Source organism: Hyaena hyaena, unplaced genomic scaffold (genome assembly GCF_003009895.1).
Source record: "Hyaena hyaena isolate Hyena2069 unplaced genomic scaffold, ASM300989v1 scaffold_73, whole genome shotgun sequence".
In the NCBI taxonomy this organism is placed as follows: Eukaryota; Metazoa; Chordata; class Mammalia; order Carnivora; family Hyaenidae; genus Hyaena; species Hyaena hyaena.
In genome coordinates this window covers 633695-654438 of record NW_024080705.1, presented here as the reverse complement: position 1 = coordinate 654438, position 20744 = coordinate 633695, and the positions used below count along the sequence as shown (strand labels likewise).

General features: G+C 52.2%; 1 protein-coding gene across 1 annotated transcript; it reads right to left on the bottom strand.

Annotated features, from left to right (window-relative positions):
- Window positions 1-958: 958 nt before the first annotated feature.
- Window positions 959-20095, bottom strand: NPFFR1 (neuropeptide FF receptor 1). The gene is made up of 4 exons (XM_039233309.1): window positions 19800-20095; window positions 4744-5058; window positions 2939-3038; window positions 959-1835 (listed from the first exon to the last, which is right to left on the bottom strand). The coding sequence occupies exons 1-4, from the start codon at window positions 19804-19806 to the stop codon at window positions 959-961; spliced, it is 1299 nt and encodes a 432-aa protein (XP_039089240.1). The 5' UTR covers window positions 19807-20095.
- Window positions 20096-20744: the final 649 nt, after the last annotated feature.

Sequence of the window (20744 nt, the reverse complement as noted above, 5' to 3'; positions counted from 1 at the left end):
GGCCTACGTCCCTTCAGAGCCCCGAGGGAACAGAGAAGCAGGGCCCTGAGAAGATTTTGTGCTTGCACCTCCACTGGGCTGATGTCCTTCCAAAGGCTGTGAGTAGCAACTGTGCTTTCCTTTCCTCCTGTCCACGAATAAATAAACTGAGGCCTCCCTGTGGCCATGCAGCTGCCTGTCGCCTGGTAAGGTCTTGCCTGGGCCTGTGATGGTGGAGAGGCCTCCTCTTTTCTCTGGGTTCAGACCCGAAGAGCAAGACCCAGAGGGTCTGCAACTGACACTCCTTCTGCAGCTGCTCAGATGCGACGTCCCCTTGTAGCTCTCCGGGGAGAAGAGAACAGCCCAGAATACCTCTTGGAACAAACAAGGCACAGCTACACAGAGTTGGCTGGAAGGGCACAGCGGGTTCTCCCAGAAAGGGTGAGGTGGAGTGGACTCCGTAATACATAAGAGACCCCGGGACATGGACACAAAGCATCAAATGGATGGGACAATTATGCTTTTCCGATCTTCCCAGCTGCAGAATTAGGATGTACCCATTTCACTGTGCCCCACCTTCACGGGCCCTTCTGGAGACGGCCGCAGATGGCCATAAGGGCACTGGAGTGGGGCTCCTGGGAGATTTCCAGCTGAGAGCCCCGCCAAGGCTCACCTCCTCACCTCCTCTCTGGTCCTCAGTTTCACATCTGGAGAAAGGGGTACCAGAAAACTGATTCCTAAAGTCGTGTCGGGATTCAGTGAGAGGGTGTGTGTGGAGTCCCCCACAGGGAAGGGTGTAGTGGAAATTTAGCTCCTTCCCCGCAAGGGGGAAGGCAGTAGAGAAGGTACAGCTCGTAGCTGTATTTTAAAGGGAGGCGCACGCCCCGTCTTCTGACACCACACCTGGCCGCTATTGTGTCCGGGCCTCCCTTGTCCCGTTGGGGGCCCCAGGTTCAAGGGCCCACACTCCCCATCCCACTCAGATATCCCACGCTGGTATGGTGAGGGGCAGGTGGGAGCAGCCAGGACGCTCCCCGGCCGAGCCGTGGTGGGCCACCCGGCCACCGCGCAGGGGGAGGCGGCCGGGCCGGGGCGTCCCGCTGCTCCGGCCCGACTCGGAGGGCAGGCCCGAGTCGCTGGGCTGCACCTCCGCGGAGACCGGCGCGCGCAGGAGCCGGCCGGGCCGCTCCGAGTAGGCCTCCCGGGGGCTCGCCCACTGGGGCGGGCAGAGCCCGGCGCGGAAGGCGGCCTGGAAGCCGCGGCGAAAGTTCTCGTTGAAGTAGCCGTAGATGATGGGGTTGGCGCTGCTGTTGAAGAAGGCCAGCCAGTGGGCGAAGGGGAAGGCGTAGGCGGTGACCAGGTGCAGCTGCGGCTCGCTCAGCTGGCCGTAGTCGATGAGCAGCAGCAGCGCCCAGAGCGGCAGCCAGGACAGCGTGAAGACCAGCGCCACCATGACCAGCATGTGCACCACCCGGGCCCGGCGCCGCGCCCCGGGCCGGCCCTCGGGCGCCTGCTCCCCGCCGGCCCGCGCGGGCCCGGGGGCCTTGCAGAGCTTGCGGGCGATGCGCGCGTACATGAGCACGATGAGCGCCAGCGGCGCCACGTAGATGTGCGAGAAGAGCACGGTGGTGTAGACCCGGCGCATGCCCTTCTCGGGCCAGGCCTCCCAGCACGAGTAGAGCGGGTAGGAGCGGTTGCGGGCGTCCACCATGAAGTGGTGCTCCTCGCGCGTGACGGTCAGCGTGATGGCCGAGGGGCACATGATGAGCAGAGCCAGGGCCCAAATGACCGCAATGGTGACCAGCGCCTTGCGCAGGGTCAGCTTCTCGCGGAACGGGTGCACGATGCAGCGGAACCTGCGGGGAGGGAGGAAGGAGAGGCGGGCTCGGGACGGGGCCCAGGGGTCCCCGTGGCAGGGGCGAGAGCTGCCCTGGTTGAGGCTGGGTGGGGGGCACTCCAAGTGCGTCCTCGCACCGCACCGTGGGCAGCTTCCAAGAGCAGTCAGGCAGATCTAGGTTCATTTGCAAGCAAACTAGTTTCTCACCTGAGCGGGAATCAGCTCCCCACTGAGTAGTCAAGAAACAAAGGCAAAACCAGGAGAGAGGATGCGGCAAACAATCCTGTTTGTGCATTTGAGGGGGGGGGGGCGGGTAAGCTGATTAGCTGGCAGCTAGCCAAGTGATAGGTCTGCACATTCTGTCCCTGCGTAGGCTGATCAGGTAGGTGTAGCAGAGAACATTTTTAGCTGTTTATGGATTCTCCAGAAAACCTTGGGGAGTTCAGGTGTGGAGTCTACATGACAGGCTGTCCCCATGTCATCTTGGCCAGTGTCCTTGCCTGCCTCCCATGCTCTGGACAAAAGTGCCCAGATGAACCCTGAGTGCAAGTGCTCACTGAGGTGGAGGAGGGAAGAAGGACCTACTGTGTGCATTTGGGTAAGTTTTTATTGCTTACAAGCCTTTCTTGGCCCCGGGCTCCTTTCTGTAGGCTCATCAGAGAATCTGATGGAATCTGAGGCGGAAAGAGACCAGAGGTAGCTGGAAGGCCAGGGGACAGCAAAGGGGGCGTGGAGGGGGAGTGAAGGAGCAGAAACAGGGAGCACCCTTCCCCCCCCCCCCCCCCCCCCCCCCCCCCCCCCGCCGCGGAAACTGGCTTTCCCGGTTCAGCTCTTGAATTGCAGGAACCACCACTTAGGAAACAAGGCCTGCCCTCAAGCTCCCATAAGACCCAGGAATCCCTATTCAACCTCCGCAGGAGCTGCCTCCAGGCCTTCCAGAAGGAGGTGGTGTTTATTCTCTGCAGGGCCCCCAAGTGTAGAGGGCAGACAGCCCCACGACCCTTCCCTTTATGGCTCACGATCTAGCCCCAGCCTTCTGGTCAGCACAACGATGGAGACAGTGGCTCTTCCGAGGGCCGGGCCTCTGTCAGCCAGGAATAACCCAGCCGGGAGCGCTCTCACCTTTCCACTGCGATGGCCACCAGCGTGAACACGGAAGCCGACACGGACATGCCCTGCACCAAGCCGCTCATCTTGCACGTGGCGTTGTCAAAGGGCCACCCTGCAATGACAGAGTCCATGACAGAGTGAGGGCCTCATCCGCAAAGAGCCAGACGCCTTGGGCCGTTTAGACCAGTCCTCATGGTGGCTCAGATCTTCCTTCATGGTCTGTTGGTGGCCATCCTGCCATCTGCTTACACACTTCCAGAAAGGAGGAACTGAGCAGTCCAACTACCGCGGTCAGTTCTCACCACTAGAAGGGTGATCTTTTTTTTTTTTTTTTTTTTTTTTGAGAGAGAGAGAGAGATTGAGAGAGAATCCTAAGCAGGCTCTACACTGAATATGTTATTCCAACAATTTCTAAAATTGAGGCATGCCCCTGGGTGGCTCAGTCGGTTGAGCGTCCGGCTTCAGCTCAGGTCAAGATCTTGGCAGTTCGTGAGTTCGAACCCCGCATTGGGCTCTGTGCTAACACACAGCTCAGAGCCTGGAGCTGCTTCAGATTCTGTGTCTCCCTCTCTCTCTCCCCCTTCCCTGCTCATGCCCTCTCTGTCTGTCAAAAAGTAAATAAAGTGAACATTTTCTGAAAAAGTTAAAAAAAAAATAAAATGGAGCCACATGAAAAGGACGGGCAGACACCGCCTTACCCAGCTAGTGACTTCGTCCTATCACTCTTGCTTGGTGCTTGTGCGTGCGTGTGCATGCACGCGTGCAGGTCTGGGTGTGCTGGGCAGAAGGATGAGCAGTTTGTGTGTTTTTGGCAGCCCTGAAAGAACATGAGCTCCAGCAGTGAGTGAAGGGCCCACCGGGCAGCTAGGGCAGCCGAGGAAAAGCTCTCTGCGTGGTTCTACTTCTCGGGTCTTGAAACCTATAGAAACATAGTTGACTCCCCTGCCCCAAGTTGGGTACGTCACTGGTAAGCCCTGGACGGGGTTATTCAGGCTCGGGAGCTGGGCTCCGGGAGCCCTGAGCTCAGAGCCTGCGAGCTCAGCCCTCCAGGCGTCTCCATGGCCCTGGAAAATAGTCCTTCCCGTCTAGAGTCTCGGGGTCTGTGGAGCCTGATTCTGAAACAAGAAAGGCAAACCACACGGGAGAGAGCAGACAGCAGTGTGATCGCTCTGGCATTTGGAAGATGAACAGGCAGGAATTTAGAGGTTGGGTGGTCTAGTTCTGCCTGAATCTCTTCTACCAAGTCACTGCTGAATGGCCGGCCGGTCCCTACTTAGATACTCCTAGTGACAGGCAGCTCACTACCTGTAGGACAGAACTCTCTTTCGTTGGAGAACAACTCAAATGAGTGGATTATTAGGTCCTTATTCAGAGGAAACCTACCTCCCTACCACTTCTTCCCACGGGTTCTAGGCCTGCCCAGGGGCGCTACCCAGGAGAGTGACACTGAATGGTGTAGTGGTTAGAAACATGGGCGTGAGGACATGGGACTTGACACTCAGCTGGGTAACCACGCACATGTCCCTTAATCACTCTGAGCATCAGTGTCCCCATCCCCAAAATCAGGAGAATAAGAACCACACATGACTCATTGGATTGCTGTAACGGTTAGCAAAGGTGATGCAGGAAGAGTTGGTCATACAATGCCTGGAACAAAGAGAATAATTAGTCATTGCATCTATTTTCTCTAACCTAATCCCTCAGCCACAAGATTGTCTCGAGTTTGAGACAATGACATCCTGGCCAAGAGACCAAGCCAGCAATGCTTTCGGTGGGGGGCGGAGGGGACTCTCGCCGCCTCCGTCGCCTGTACTCACCAGTGATGAGGTTGTCCACGAGAGTGGTGGGCATGCAGAAGATGCCCACCAGCAGGTCGCTGACCGCCAGGTTGAGAATGAACATGTTGGTGACAGTGCGCATGTGCCGGTTCGTAAGCACGGTGAAGCAGACCAGGGCATTGCCCACCATGCACAGGATGAAGATGAGCACATAGGCCACAATGAACATGGCCGCCACTGGCGAGGAGTGCTGGTAGTAGGAGGAGAAGGTGAAGTTTGCAGCCAGGGTGGCCTTGGCATTACTCCCATTCTGGCTTGGGGGCCAGCTGCCGTTGGGAGCCTGGGAGGGCTCCCCTAGAAGCAAAGGAGCATATGGGTCAGGATCTTTGGCAAGGAAGAGATGACTGACTCCTTGCCACTGGGTGAGACCTTCCTATCTCAGACCTTCCTGAGCGTGCCCTAGCGCCCCGATCATGTGCTCAGCACCAGTTGCAACCAGATGCACTTTCAACCCCCAGCACCCAAACGCTCATCTCATACCCCCGACTCATCTTGTCCACAGCTCATTTCCCAATATTGGCTATTCTCCATTCACATACAAGCCCCCTGCCTCGGCCCCATCTGGGCTCCGTCCTTTTTAGCCCTGCTGTCTGCCCCAGAGGCTGACCTCTAAGGACTACATCAGCCTGATTCCCTTGCTCTCTGGTTTCTGACCAGGTTCCGACAATGGAAAGCACTGAAGGAGAGTAAAGGACTGGAGAAGGCAGAAGTCAGGGTATTCATCTCCCGACTCCCTCCATGCCTGGCCCAGTTCTGCCTGTGGGGCCGTCTTTATAGATACAGCTCCTATTAGGTGACCCTCTTCCATGACTCTAGCTATTTTCTCTCCACTACACTATTCTCTCTCTACACTATTTTCTCTCCTTGACAGCTTCCTGGGATTGCCAGTCTTGGGTGCTCATCTATCCCTTGCTGGTTCTCTTACCTCCCTTCCCCCACCCCATAAACACCCTCTGTTAACCTCCAGATAAACACTTTCTGAGCGTTTTAGACCCTGACTATTATACCCTCAGAAACTTCGTTGTCTCTCCTCATCTCCTCTCCTCATCTCTTGTACGGAACGTTAGCTAGGAAAGGCAAGAAGGCAATAGAGGAATGGACAATGAAAGAGGTCTCTGAACCAGGGTAAGAGCAAAGGCACACATTCAATTGACCAGAAGACCATCCAAAGCCAAGGCTACCCTGCCTCCTTCACTCTATCCCATCATGGTGTCAGCTGCTTCACTGGCTCAGCGTCTGATGATGCACTTGCATAGGTATCTATTTATCTAACCCTTCCAGTTACCCCGCGAGGTAAACATGTTAGGTATTAGCCCCATTTGAAATGGGAGAACTGAGGGGTGCCTGGGTGGCTCAGTCAATTGAGTGTCCAACTTCGGCTTAGGTCATGATCTCACGGTTCGTGGGTTTGAGCCCCATGTCGGGCTCTGTGCTGACAGCTAGTTCAGAGCCTGGAGGCTGTTTCAGATTCTGTGTCTTCCTCTCTCTCCGACCCTCCCCTGCTCATGCTGTCTCTCTCTCTCTCTCTCTCTGAAATAAATTAAAAAAAATTTTTTTTAAATGGGAGAACTGAGATCAGAGGGGTTCTGTGACGTTCTCAAGGCGGCTCCGGAATACACAGCAGAGGCGGTCCTGCCCTGTGTGTCTCCAAATCAGTTTCAGGCTTTAGCGTGCGCGTCCCCAGCCACCTTTGCGAAGTAGGAGTTCAGTGTTCAAACACAGCTCCTCTGGGAAGCCATTAGATGTGGTGACTCATGGTGTTGTCTCATAAACTCTCCTCCTACCTGCTTCTGGGACTGCATGTGGCCTGCTCCAGGGGATGGAGAGTCTTTGGGGAGCCATCTGTTACATCCAGAGCTCTGCCGCTAGCCTGGAGACCCACCGGAGGCTTGGGATCTGGAGGCTAGAGATGCTCAAGGGCCAATGAGCTGGCCTGACCAGGGCTGGAGGGACCAGCAGGGGCACTCAGGGTGGGGGTGGGGGCGGAGACGCTGCAAACTTCAAGTGCACAGTGAGAGGAAGAGGTGATACCCCCTGCTGAGGCATTCCAGGGCATCCAGTTACACTCAAACAGCTTTATTTTAACATGGAAGATGTCAGACATGCACAAGAGAGAACACTATAGTGAGCGTGCACAAGCGTACGTAGCTTCGACGATGGGCAACTCAAGGCTAATCTTGTTTCACCCACCTCTCTTTGGAATATCATGTCACTTCCTTTCATCCATAAACATTTCCAGTTTGTATTGCTAAAAGATAGGATTAAAAAAGAAACCCACATAATGACAGTATCATTATGATACCTAACAAAATTGATAGTTATGTCCTAATATTATCAACTACCCAGCATCCAGTACTCAAATTCTCTGATTTTTACATAATTTTTTAAAAAATTTTTTAATGTTTTATTTATTTCTAGGAGAGAGAGAGGGACAGCGTGAGCAGGGGAGGGTCAGAGAGAGAGGGAGTCACAGACTCCGAAACAGGCTCCAGGCTCTGAGCTGGCAGTCAGCACAGAGCCCGACGCGGGGCTCGAACCCACGAACCGCGAGATCATGACCTAAGCGAAAGTCNCACAGACTCCGAAACAGGCTCCAGGCTCTGAGCTGGCAGTCAGCACAGAGCCCGACGCGGGGCTCGAACCCACGAACCGTGAGATCATGACCTAAGCGAAAGTCAGACGCTTAACCGACTAAGCCACCCAGGCGCCCCTCTGATTTTTACATAATTTTTTAAACTTTGTTTGTTTATTGGAATCTGTACACCCAACATGGGGCTTGAACTCACGACCCTGAGATGAAGAGTTGCACACTCTTCTGACTGAGCCCACTAGGCACCCCTGTTATGTAATTTCTAAATAATTGGTTTGCTCGAGTGAGGAGCCAAACAAGATTTCATGGGCAAAAGACATGAACAGACACTTCTCCAAAGAAGACATCCAAATGGCCAACCGACACATGAAAAAATGCTCAACATCACTCGTCATCAGGAAAATACAAATCAAAACCATAATGAGATACCAACTCACACCTGTCAGAATGGCTAACATTAACAACTCAGGCAACAGGAGATGTTGGCGAGGATGCGAAGAAGGAGGATCTCTCTTGCACTGCTGGTAGGAATGCAAACTGGTGCAGCCACTCTGGAAAACAGTATGGAGGTTCCTCAAAAAGTTAAAAAAGAACTACCCCGGAGCGCCTGGGTGGCTCAGTTGGTTAAGCATCCGACTTCGGCTCAGGTCGTGATCTCACGGTTCATGGGTTCGAGCCCCATGTCGGGCTCTGTGCTGACAGCTCAGAGCCTGGAGCCTGTTTCAGATTCTTTATCTCCTTCTCTCTCTGACCCTCCCCTGCTCATGCTGTCTCTCTTTCAGAAATAAATTTTAAAAAACATTAAAAATTAAAAACAATAAAAGAACTACCCTATGACCCAGCAATTGCTCTAGTAGGTATTTATCCAAGGGATACAGGTGTGCTGTTTCGAAAGGGCACATGCACCCCAATGTTTATAGCAGCACTATTGACAATAGCCAAAGTATGGAAAGAGCCCAAGTGTCCATCGATAGAAGAATGGTTAAAGATGTGGTATATATATACACAATGGAGTATTACTCGGCAATCAAGAAGAATGAAATCTTGCCATTTGCAACTACATGGATGAAACTAGAGGATATTATGCTAAATAAATTAATCAGTCAGAGAAAGACAAATATCATATGACTTCACTCATATGAGAACTTTAAGATACAAAACAGATGAACATGGGGAAAGGAAGCAAAAACAGGGAGGGGGGAATAAAACATAAGAAACTCTTAAATATGGAGGACAAACAGAGGGTTGCTGGAGGGGTTGTGGGAGGGGGGAAGGGCTAAATGGGTAAAGGCATTAAGGGATCTACTCCTGAAATCATTGTTGCACCATATGCTAATTAACTTAGATGTAAATTTAAAAGATGTAGATTTAAAAGATGTAAATTTAAAATAGAAAAAAACTGCAAGAGTTAAACAACAACAAAAAGATATCTGTTTCTATTACCTGTTATTATGTGGCAAAGCACCCCAAAATTTAGTGGTGTGGCCCTGTAGCTCGGCAGCCTGGGCGGCCCTTCTGCAGGTCTCTCTTGGGATTGCCCATACAGCTGTGGTCACCTGATGGCTTGACTGGGGCCGGGAAGCCAAAGATGACCCCCCTCACATGGTTGGTGGTTAGTGCCGGCCATTGGCCGGGGTGCCTGCATTCTCCCCACATGATCTCTCCTCCTCCGGGAGCCCCCACAGGGCTTCTTTACAACTTGGTGGCTACAGGCTTCCAAGACAGCAAGAGAAGAGGCTCCGGGCTTCTTAAGACCTAGGCTCCAGAATTTTCACTTCGTCATTTCTACCACCATCAGGTGGCCCAGGCAAGTCACAACATCAGCCCAGATTCAAGCTGCAGGAGAAATGGTTTCTACCGCTCAGTAGGAGGAATGGCGATGTGACGTTGCAAATGTGATTCGTTAAGGCCCATTACTGTAAAATCTACCATCACCTCCACGTTGCATTTGGTTGATGTGGCTCTTAATCTCTTTTATTTTCTAGGTTCTCCTTCTGCCTCTTTCCCCCTACAATTTATTTGTCATATAAATGAGTGAGCCATTTGTAGAATTTCTCGCAGACTGGATTTCGCTGAGTGTTCCCTTGTGATGTCACTTTACATGTTTTACTCTGTCCCCTGTATTTCCTGTAATTGATAATTAGATCTGAGGGCTCCATCAGAGGTCTTGTTTTGGAAGGCAGCTCTGCTCACCACTAAACCACCAGTGCACACTTGTGGCCTCTTTTTTAATGCCAAGCTTGACCAATGGACTCCAATATGTCAGCCTGATCCCTCCCCTGTCGGATCCCATCCGCTTTCCAGCAGTATTTTCGGCAGTAGCCACTAAGAATTATTGCAGAACACTCATTGTCTTTCAAATACAATCCAAACTCTTTACTTGGCCTCCAGAACACTCTGCGGTCTGATTCCTGTTGCCATCTCTCACCTGGCTCCTGCCACATTCTCCTTTGCCCATTATGCTCTGTTGCTCTGTCTCCTCCCCCTCTTTAGCCCTCAGCTTAAAGGCTGTCTTCTCTGAGAAGCCTGACCCGATCACTCTGCTTCAAGTAGGTGCCCCCCTATTTATTATCTGTCATAGCACCTTATTTACTTTCCTCCAGCCAATATTCTGTTTGTTTTCAGGGTAATTGGTTTCTGTTCCCCACCCTTGGAAGTCGTATCCCTAACGTCTCTTCAGCGCCCGTGCATAGTAAATGGTTCAGTAAGTGGCTAAGGGGAAAGGGAAGGAAAGGTGGATTCTGACACCAGGCGACAGGGCCCTGCTGCAAGCTGGCGTTGCTGGTGTTGGAGGGCCTTCACAAGCTCCTCTGGAAGGAACCCCCCTCCCAGGGTCTGTTGGGAGCCTCTCCAGGCAGCTCATGCCTTCTGAGCCCCAGATCAGCTCTGAATCAGTCCCCACGGCTCGAAGACATCTGTGCGTGTGCATGGGTACATTTCGGTCTGTCTGCCCTCTGCCCTTCCCTCGGCCTCAGAGAACTGCTAAGTGAGCTTATATTCTGCAGTCTGTCCCTGGGAGGAGCCCGGAGCAACCCTGCCCATCTCTAGACCCTTGGCTGAGCTGGGCATCTGTCTCTACCGTCCATGCAGCTCTCAGCATGATGATCCTTTCTTGAAGAGGATTCCTGGCAACTCCCCTGGGTCGGGGTGAGACGGGCTGGCAGCAGGCAGGCCTCCCGCCCCTGCTGCGCCAGGCCAGCCAGCCCGAGACCTCATTAGTACCTTGGACTTGTCCTTTCTGGCATGCCCAGTGCCCTTGTGGATAGATACATTAAAGCCTATGAAAATCTTATCTGCTGAGCCCAATGAAACCATTCCCTACTGGGGCGGAGCTTCCTGGAGGTCGCGGGATATAATAATGGCTGCCTCCTAGGCACTCGGGTGGCCTCAGGGAGCAAGCCCAGGCCACTGAAAGCTGGGGGCCAGAGAGACGATTGGGGTAGGCTAGTACTCAGTGTGTGGCCCTGGCCAGCAGCATCAGCATTGCTTGGAACTCATTAGAAATGCAGATTCTCAGGCCTCACCTCTGGTCTAGGGAACCAGAAACCCTGGGGAACGAGAAACCCAGCTGTTTTAACACATCCTCCAGGCAGTTCCGATGCACAGTCTAGTCCGAGAACCACAGACTTAAAGGACTTGGACCGAAGAACCTGGAAAGAGCGGACACGCACAAACTGGGAAGTCCCAGCCTTCCCCCCTGCCTCCTTCCTGACGACTTCAGGCAATAGACTGAATGTTTGTGTCTCCTCAAAATTCACAAGTTGAAGCCCAATTCCCAATGTGATGAGATTTGGCGATGGGGGGCCTTTGGGGTGTGATTAGATCATGATGGCCAGCTGTCATGAATGGAATGAATGCCTTTCCAGGAGACCTCAGTGAGCTCCCTCATCCCTTCCAGCATGTGAGGACACAGCTGAGAACTGAGTTTCTGTTGTTTCTCGGCGCCCCGCCCTGCGGTATTTTGTTATATAGCAGCCCCGAAGGGCTGAAACACTGCCTCACCTCTATGGGAACTCAGCATTATCATCTTGAAAATTGAAACACACGATGCCTGGCTATGACCTAACATAGGTCACGTCACCTCCCTGGAAACCAGGGTTCTCACTGGTAAAATGGAACGTAAGCTCACATGCCCTGAAAGGAGGAGTGGTGAGGAATCAATAAGATAATGAGTAAAAGGACCTTGGCACACTGCGCTCCCTACGCCTTAGCTCAATAGCGGTAGTGTTGACAGTGGGAAGTTACACAGTGTATGTGAGGGTGAGATCCTCATAATACTCTTGGTCTGGGCCTCCCTGCAAAGCCTGAAAGATGTGTGAGGGAGAAAACACCACCAAAATGAATGCCTTGAGCCCAGAATCAGGCTGGGTATGTGTTTCCCTGCGTTCACAGCAATCCCCACTAATAACATTGTTATCGCCACCTGCTGGTCCATCCTGGTACCACATGGGAGCCGTGCCTCACCCCTGAGACGTGGGGCTCACCATCCCACAGCCCTTCCTGAGAGCCTCCTGAGTGAACGTGACCCGGGCGGGAGGCACCAGGGACCTGCTGAGGAATACGACACAAAACAGCACAAATGGCAGATGAACACATAAGACAAAGAGCTGAAATTCGTTTGTGATCAAAGAAGTGCAGTTTTAAAGAACAACCTTTTCATCGATTAGGATGGCCGAGAAAAAAAGTGCTCAGTGATGGCCGGAGTGTGGCTGAGGGTGAGCGGGAGGTGTGTGTGTGTTGGGGGAGCACACAGCAGCTCAAGATTCACAGTGGGCACGTCCATCCCGCACCCTGCAAAGGACTTGCTCCAGGATCCGGCCATTCCAGTTCTAGGGACTTATCCTAGGGAACAAGATCTAATGGTGGGGGGGGAAATACTGACCACTGGTTGTAACAGCTACAAAATAATATCTATGACAAACCTGCATTCTGTGTAAAAGGCTGTGCAGGTGTGTGTACAAATAACGCACAAAAAATAGTGTTTGTCCACAGGGACATTTCAAGTGATTTTTATTTTCCTTTTCACTGACTTGCATTTTGACCTTTGCAATCAGGAGGAAGCTCTGATTTTAAATGTGATTTTAAACTGATTACACCAGTGGTTCTAGACACCAACTCAAATCCAAATCACCTAGCTTTTAACAACACAGCACTCCCTCCAGATGAATCAGAATCTCTGGGAATGGGGTCCAAGCACTGGTAGTTTTGTTAAAGGTGCCCCTGGTGATTTTCAGGTGTTAACAAATTTGCGAACCATTGTAGTTCATCATGGTCTGTGCTTTTAAGGCGCTTCACATTGTGGGGGCCACCAAACTCTTTGAGACTCTGATGCATTTGAACTCATTTTACAGATGCTTTCCTAGTGCTTTGTCCTGATATACCAAGACATGGTCCCTGTCCAGATAGCATTCACCGTCTTTGAAAGCTCTAAAAGTGCACTTGATCATTCACACACTTTCAGGGGAGTGGTGGGCATGCAGGGTTGTGGCTCCCCTTGCACCCGTTACCCCTTCTAGTCTTGGAGAGGAAGCCCTCTCTACATGAAACCTTAGAGGGACTGTCAATCAGGAGTCTTCATTTGCCCCTGGCCGAAGGATGGCCAATCTGACCTTTTCTGCTTTGGATTTGGCTCTGGATCCTGATGACACAGCTTTTCCTTCTGTTGGATGAACTACCCACACTCTTCCAGTACATTCCCATTGTTGATTAAGTTAGCCAGAGACCAGTTCTGTTGCTTGTAGCTCAATGTCTTGACTAATACAAGGACATCCAACTTGATCATCCTTGACCCCCCTTAGAACCTGTGGAGTCCAGGCTCAAAACCCCAGGAACAGTTGGAAGGGGTAGGGGCAGAGCCCCAAGATTCCTGCTCCCCAGATGAGATAGCAGCCCTCCCTCTGCTTCCTCTAATAGGCCATGCGATCTTCCATGAAGTCTTCGCTGGTGCAGACGGGAAAGAGGGGCTCATGGCGAGGGGTGTGTGCGTGTGGGAATCTGGTTTGAAGGAGAAGCTTGGGAACGTTTCTTAAAGCTGCTTTTGCAGTTTTCACAAGGAGGAATATTTAGTTTGGGGTTGAGGACTGCCGATGGGGGAGCTTAACCCTGCATGCCCCTTAGTACTCCTCTGTGAGCTGGGGAGATCCACTTCCCCTCCCTGTGTTCTCCTCAGCTTTCAAAGGTAGATGGCTTGGGCTTCTTGCACCTCCTTACCTCAGGGGGTGGTTACCGGGCTCCGTAAGCATCAGAGTAAATGATAAAGGGCCTCATAGACCTAAGGGCTGCGTCTTGATGAAATCAGCTATGTGGCAGGAAGCAGCAGGGGGCAAGGGATTACAGCGAGGACCCAGTTCATTTGGGTTTGTTCCCAAGGAAACCAACCAGGGCAAGCTCTGTGTTGGGGCCCCACAGCTGAGTGAGAGGTGGCCACGTAGGGAGATCGCTGCTGAGGAAGGAGGCTTCCTGAGACCTGTGCCCTCACTTCTGTCCCTCCTGGCAGCCGAGCTCAAGCCCGCCACATCCCAGGCACCCACCACAGCAGCACAGGTCTTGCAAGCCTGGCCCCTTCTCAGTGAGTAAGAGCAGGTGGGTCTCCCAGAATCCTTTGGATTGGCAAAGGCCAAGGCTGAGGGCTGAAGAATGAGCCAAGCCAGCCTCTTTTTGCACTTTCCCTTCTACTCTGAGATCCTTTCATCTCTCCTCACTTCCTCCTGGAGCTCTCCAGATTTCTCTGTTTTATTCATCAAAACCTAGATTCTGGAAAGAAGGTTCTGATGCAAATCATTTACCTCTCGGTAAAAACTGAAGATTCTGAGCTACCCTTTGCTCACCTATTAAACCTAGCCTATACTCTCAGCACATTTAAAGGAATTTCAGACCTTAGAATATAAAGGTAGAAGGAATTTAAGGGGAGAGCAGAAAGGGAAGGGTCTCTCCTCTTTCTTGCTCTAGGTAAGGCCCAGGAGCATCCTTTCAAGGGCTCCCTGATTTCTTCCCCATGGTCTGCCTGTAGCACTGGTCACGTTCCGTCTCCTACTGCAGCTAGGTGCAGAAATGTTTTTTCTTCCACGAAGCTAGAAATGCCTTGGGGCAGAAGCTATCTCAGAATGATCCCCACTATCTGGCACAGGGCACGGAACATGGAGACAATTAATAAAGGGTGGCAATTAATATAGGTCCTGAAGGCTATCAATTTGCCTCTAAGAATTGCTTTAGCTGTATTCCATTGGCTCTGATATGTACTGTTTCTATTACTGTTGCACTACTTTTGATACAGCATCAAGCTATCTCTGACAAGGAAAGAACTGTTAATTTCACAGATAGGAAATTGAAGCTCAGAAGCAGAGACATGCTCTGAGAGCACAGGAGGCAGTTTCGCTCCAGGATTCAGAGTCCATTAAGGAAGCCAGGTGACCCAGGCTGAGTCTGAGCCCCTGCTCTGTTCTCCTACCTCCAATCATTTTCTCCTCTTCTCTTGGTGTCATCCAGCCATCTATTAAGATCTCCAGTGTCCCTTTGTGGCAACTGGGGATCTTTGATCTGAGGGGTCCCTGCCTTCCCCAGGCTCCAGCTGCAAAGCTGACACCATGCATGGGTCATCTGAAACCTTTCCTGAAGAAACAGGCACACAGTGGCTGGACGCAGAGCCAGGCTACCCTGAGCTCAACTGAGAAGTAATGGAAGTGAACACCTAATACCTTTGGTTTCCATTCTTCCTCCATCCGGTACTTCCCAACCAGGCATCCCCACCTGAACTTTCAGCATCCCTGTCCCAAGGTACTTATGCTCTCTCCCTCCCTGTTGCTAGCATGATCTTCTTTCAGGAATAATCCTGATGAATTTGTTCGCACAGATGATGAAATGACTCACAACAGCTTCAAGTGCAATGAATGCCTCTTTTCAGTGTTTGCATTTCAAAGGGAGTCAAACCTTAAATCAGAAAGGAAAAAAAAAGCTCCAATGGTGCAATTTTAGTTATTAAAGAGAAAGCGGCAAAAGGTTTTTGAGGAGAGACTGAATTATTTCTTTTGCATTGAGATCGCAAGTTGATCTGGTAGAAATTAGCTGTGTTTGTCAGTTTCACTCTCTGGGCTACAGTTTCCTTGTCTCTAAAGCCAGGGTTGAGCACCTGCTCGCCCAGGCCTCTCCTGGATCTGATAACCTGGGGACTTTGCAGGGGACTGGCCATACAATGATGGGAGCAGAAATACCGTAATTATTGCCACAACTCACTGGTAGGAGCAGGACAGACTGACGTCATACAGACCATGTCTGCTGTGAGAACCAGACAGCATCTACCTGGCCTCTGCCTCCCCAGCAGCAGCTGAGACTCCTCTCATTCCCCACTCGCCACAAGCCAGGAAGGTGCCACTGGTCATCAGGACAAAGCCAGATAGCCGGACACCATGGAGGACACAGCTCCAGGTGTCCCCAGAATCTAGGCTGTTTGTGCAGAAGCCAGCAGACCTGCTTTAGCTCAAGCTGGGGCAAACTGCCACTCCTGAGCCCAGTTTTGTCATCTGTTAAATGGGGGTGATACGGTCTCCCTCCCCACTTCCCAGGCAGGATGAGCAGCTCTAAGGCCGTGAGGTGCTTTGCAAAATCTCACAGGACACAGCGCCTCTGGCAGTGTTTCCGGGGGCTGTGGAAAAGCAGAACCCACCCGGACAAGATGTTTCTGCCAGGCTGGGGGAGCAGTGCTGGAGGCTGCCAGGGGTGCCCAAGCAGCCACTAGACAGGGGCCAGAAGTGGGGGTGGGGTATAGGTCTGATCTGTTCTGCTCCGCTGACTTAGCGCACAGAGCACCACGGCCAAGGCCAGTGGGAAGTCTGATGGGGGTTCCTGCCCAGCGGGCCCCAGCGAGTCCGCAGGAGCTCAGCAGACTGCAGCGGCCATCTGTAGGTCCTGGGAGGGGGCTTTTGCCCTCAGAGAACCCTCCAGGCCCTATTTTTGGTCCAGCCGCCCAACAATTCCCCCTTCAGGCTCCCATCAGCATAATGAGTCTGGTGTCCAAGTCTCATTAATGACCCTTGTCCAAGCTGGATAATGAGATCTGGTGAGGAGCCAGCTCCTAGGCTAGCTCTGGGTGCTAGGAAGTTTTTCCTGACAGTTGAGCTGAATCATCTTAGTGTAACGTGTCTTCCCCCTGTCCAAGTTCTGCTCCCTGGGGCCCCAGGGACCAAGGATAGGTCCCCGGAATCATCCCCCTCCCCCCACCTGTGTCCCGCCAGACTAGCCAGGGGCTCTTCAAGGAAAGGGTTCTAGGCTCATCTCACTGACGGTCTGCTTTCATCTGCCCAGTAATTGTCCTCAGGAATACAAGCCAGGGCCTCCTTCATCCTACATGTATGCACTTGACTTTTTGGACCAAACTTTAGGACTTTGCATTTCACTTACATTTACATGTCATGTTCTTGTCTTCGATCTGTATGTTGAGATAGCCTTAAACTTGAGTCTTTTGCCATGTGGGTGTTGTGGTCCTTATCCAGAGATTTGATAAGGATGCCTTTTATTTTCCTTCTACATTACTTAACGTCAGGTCCAAGTGGGAGCCCGAAGGACCTCTATGTTGCACTGAAGGCTTTAATGAAAGCCCCGTCATCAGTCCTCCAGCCTCTTTCTACATCTTTCCGTCAGTTTCCAGGGCTCTCACCAAAGATCTTTGCTGTGTCCTGCCGAAATCCCGTAATTCATCTTTGTTCCAGTCTGCAAGAAGAAATTTGGTGGTCTTGGTCCAATTTGCTTTTTTTTTTTTTTTAACGTTTATTTATTTTTGAGAGAGAGAGAGCAGGGGAGGTGCAGACAGGGGGAGACACAGAATCGAAAGCAGGCTCTGGGCTCCAAGCTGTCAGCACAGAGCCCGACACGGGGCTCGAACCCTCAGACCGTGAGATCATGACCTGAGCCCAGGTTGGATGCTCAGCCGTGAGCCACGCAGGTCCCCCCACGGTCCAATTTGCTTTTAATGAATACTAATACCGGCTCCTCACGAGCACTACATTATTTTCCTTCTTCTTGTAAACAATGTTTTGTTTTCATTAAAAAAATGATGTGCTTTTTTTCAAACAGTCCTGAGCACTACCAGAGCAGAGAGTGAACGTCACTGAAATCTCACACGAGATAACCCCCGCGGCCGATGTGTCTGTGACGCCTCTTGCTGCACCCCTGCGGCCCGAAGGTCGAGCCGTGGTGGATTGTTCCTTGCACTCCCTGCACACCACCAAGCCTGCACCCGAGGGTGTCTCTGCTCTGTTTTCCTTGAGGCCAAGAACAGGAACCTTCTAGGTGTGCAGGAGGAGAAACAACGCGAGGGGCAAACAGCGGCAGCTTCCCATCTCACGTGGGGCAAACCTGGGTTGCCCTCTGCACGTTCTTCTGAGGGTCCCGATAGGGACAGAGCCCTCAGGTGCCCACAGCTACACCCAGCTCGTTCGTGCACCCATTTCTTGTCTTTTCTCCTTCTCCCGTCCTGCTCTCTTGACTTCCGCTCTCAGGCATCAAACAGACTCCCTGTTCCGGAGCCCTTGTCTTAGGGTGCACTTTCAGAAGCAGGGGAGTCCAAGCGAGGATGTTAATGACCATCTCCTTGCATGTATTTTACATATATCTCCAATAATAAGCCCATGGAATTTTGCACAAAGGGGATCATACTCTACAAGTGTTCTAAAACCTGCTTTTATAAAATTACTCACAGTGGGCAGGGAACATATTTTCATTCCTGTGAACACAATCCTAAATGTGATTCTTAATGCCTACCTACTATGCCATTGCAGCTGTGTTTCATCATTTAATTTACCTAATTATGGACACCGAAATGCTTTCCAGTTTTGCCCTGCGGTGAAAATGCTCATGCATGTACCTTTGCAAATACAGGATGGCATCGTTTGAAAAAAATCCTGAGATGTTCAATTGCTTTATTGTCTCCTAAGTTTTCACTACGTGTGTGGTCATCTATTTTAGAATTTTAATAGAGGCCAATATTAAGCTTAGCAGGTTAGAGATTTCTTTTCCTTTTTTTTTTTTAAATCAATCTACCTTTACTTCCCTTTTGAAAATCAGGACTTTTGCCTACCTTCATTTTTCTAGTGTTTCTTTCATTCTTTACAATTTCCTTTATGGCAATGATTACATCTGCCTCCACGTCCCTGGGATGTCATTTGTCTGGGCTTTGGTGCCTTCTTCCTATCGCCTATTCTTGGGCTTCAGTTTCCTCCTTATGCTCTTTATTCTGTCATTTGGAGTAAAATTGCCTGTGCCCTGCTCCACCTGCCCTCCCTTGGGTGTTAAGCTTGCACCACATACCTCAAGCCCCGAGCCAAATTCCTTCTTGTTCTCCTTACTTAGACTTCGAAAGCTCTTTGCTCTGCCTTTGTTAATTTCCCCTGGCTTCTCTTCTCTCGGCCTTTGGTGTCTTGCTAACGCTGTTCTTACAGATTCTGCCAATCTTCCAGATTCATCTTGGGTAATGCATTCTCCCTTGCATCTGTGTGTGTGTGTGTGTGTGTGTGTGTGTGTGTGTGTACTTTTCAAATCCTACAAGTGCGGCCGCCAAGACATTCTGTGAAACTCTCTTTTCCTTCTCGCTGGCAGTGCAATTATTTCCTTGGAATTTCAAGGTTTTATGATCTCTCGAAGCAGCCTCTCTTCCTGGTATGAATTTGTTCAACACATCTTGTCTTATTTTACCCTCACAGCCACCCTGTGAAGCCAGCCTCATGTAAGTTTCTCCATTTAACAGATGGGTAACCAGTGGCACAGAGAGGTTTAGGCACCACCCCAAAGATACCCAGCAAACCAGTCAACCAGCCCTCAGTCCTCTAGGCTCTTAGCATAAATATGGTTTCCCTTGCCCACCATGGAGGAGATGGGGCTCTGGATCCCCCCTCCCCCCGCCACTTGGTAAGGTTGGAGCACGCAGCCTTATGCCAGGGACTTATGCAGGTCAGGTCCATAAACCCACCTTTCCTCCAGGGAGAAAAATTCTCTCTGCATGGAAGAAGCCTTGTCTAGAATTCCATTACCACCGTGCCCCCCGCCCCCACCCCGCTACTCCCACTCCTTCTAGCAAGCAAAGTCAGTGGGTGACAATTCCAATGAGGTCAATAGCTGAGCTCACCTGGTTTCCAATGACCCCCTGCCCAGGCAGGCGGCAGTGCATGCACCCACGGACATAGAGGCACCGGGTCTCTTTCTCCCTCCCTGTCTCTCTGTCTCTGTCTTTGGCACCCACATACACGCACACAGTACAGAGCACTCTAGGTCTTTCTCTCTCCCTCTCTCAGGGTCTCTCTGTCGCTGTCACACACACATTGTCACAGAGCCTGGCTCTGGACAGCTCTCAGCGATCAGATACCTCAGCCCCTTTGCTCTTGGCTTATTGCTCCTGAGTCAGTACCGGACCCAATCCCACTTGCAGCCCACCCTCAGCCCCAGCTCTGGGCTCACTCACCCTCCATGCTGCCCACTCCTGCAGGCTCTGAGGAAGGGCACAGCGGGCCCCTCCGACCTGGCAGGGCAGGGAGGAAGTCTCCGGGGGCGCTGGGTTGGCCTGCCCGCGCCCCTACCTCTGAGCTCAGCGGATCGAGTCCGGGGCCGGGAGGAAGCGGACAGGGGGCGTGTGCCCGTAGGGCCCGGCCCTTCGCGGGGTCTCGCTCCACCTCAGCACCCAGAGTGAGCCCGACAGCGGTGGTGGGGCTCCCGCGCAGCGCTGCTGCCTGCCCGGCTCTGCAGCGGTCGCCCGCTGCCCCTCGCTTCTCCTGGCTGGAGCGAGAGAGGGGGCTCGCGCGCGAGGCGCCGTCGCCATGGAAACCGGCACGCCTGTGTCCGCCGCAGCGCCCCCTGCCCGCTGTGCCCCGGGCCCGCCTCCTGGATGAGGCTCTCTAGGCAGGGACCGAGCGCCCCTCCAAAGTAGGGGACACTCCCTACTGCCCACTGCAGCTCTGGCAGCGACGGCCACTAACTCCGTACCTCTCTCCCGGTGCCGCACACCCCGGCTCCTGTCCCCGCTCCTCCTCCTCATCCCACCCCAGCGTGACCCCTAGCCACTCACGCTGGTGTCCGAGACCTTGGGCCCCTCCTGAGAAGGGAATGAGAGGCAGCTGTGAATACACAGGAGCGCCAAAGGAGGGAGGTGGGGGCTCCCCATCAGCTCTGAGCTCTGCAAGGAGAGTGGGGACAATGTGTCCCCTGGGTGACCGCTGACTTTGGAATCAGCGCGCCCAGGCGCTCACCACTTTTCCCCTTGGGCAATTTCTAAGACTGCACCCTAGTCTCAATTTCTGCGTTTGTGAAATGGTTTCGAGGCGAATAAATGACACATCCAAGTTTCTGCCCAGCACATAGTAGATGTTCAATAAATGGCCCTTTGAGCAGGACGGGAGCTCCCTCCCATTAT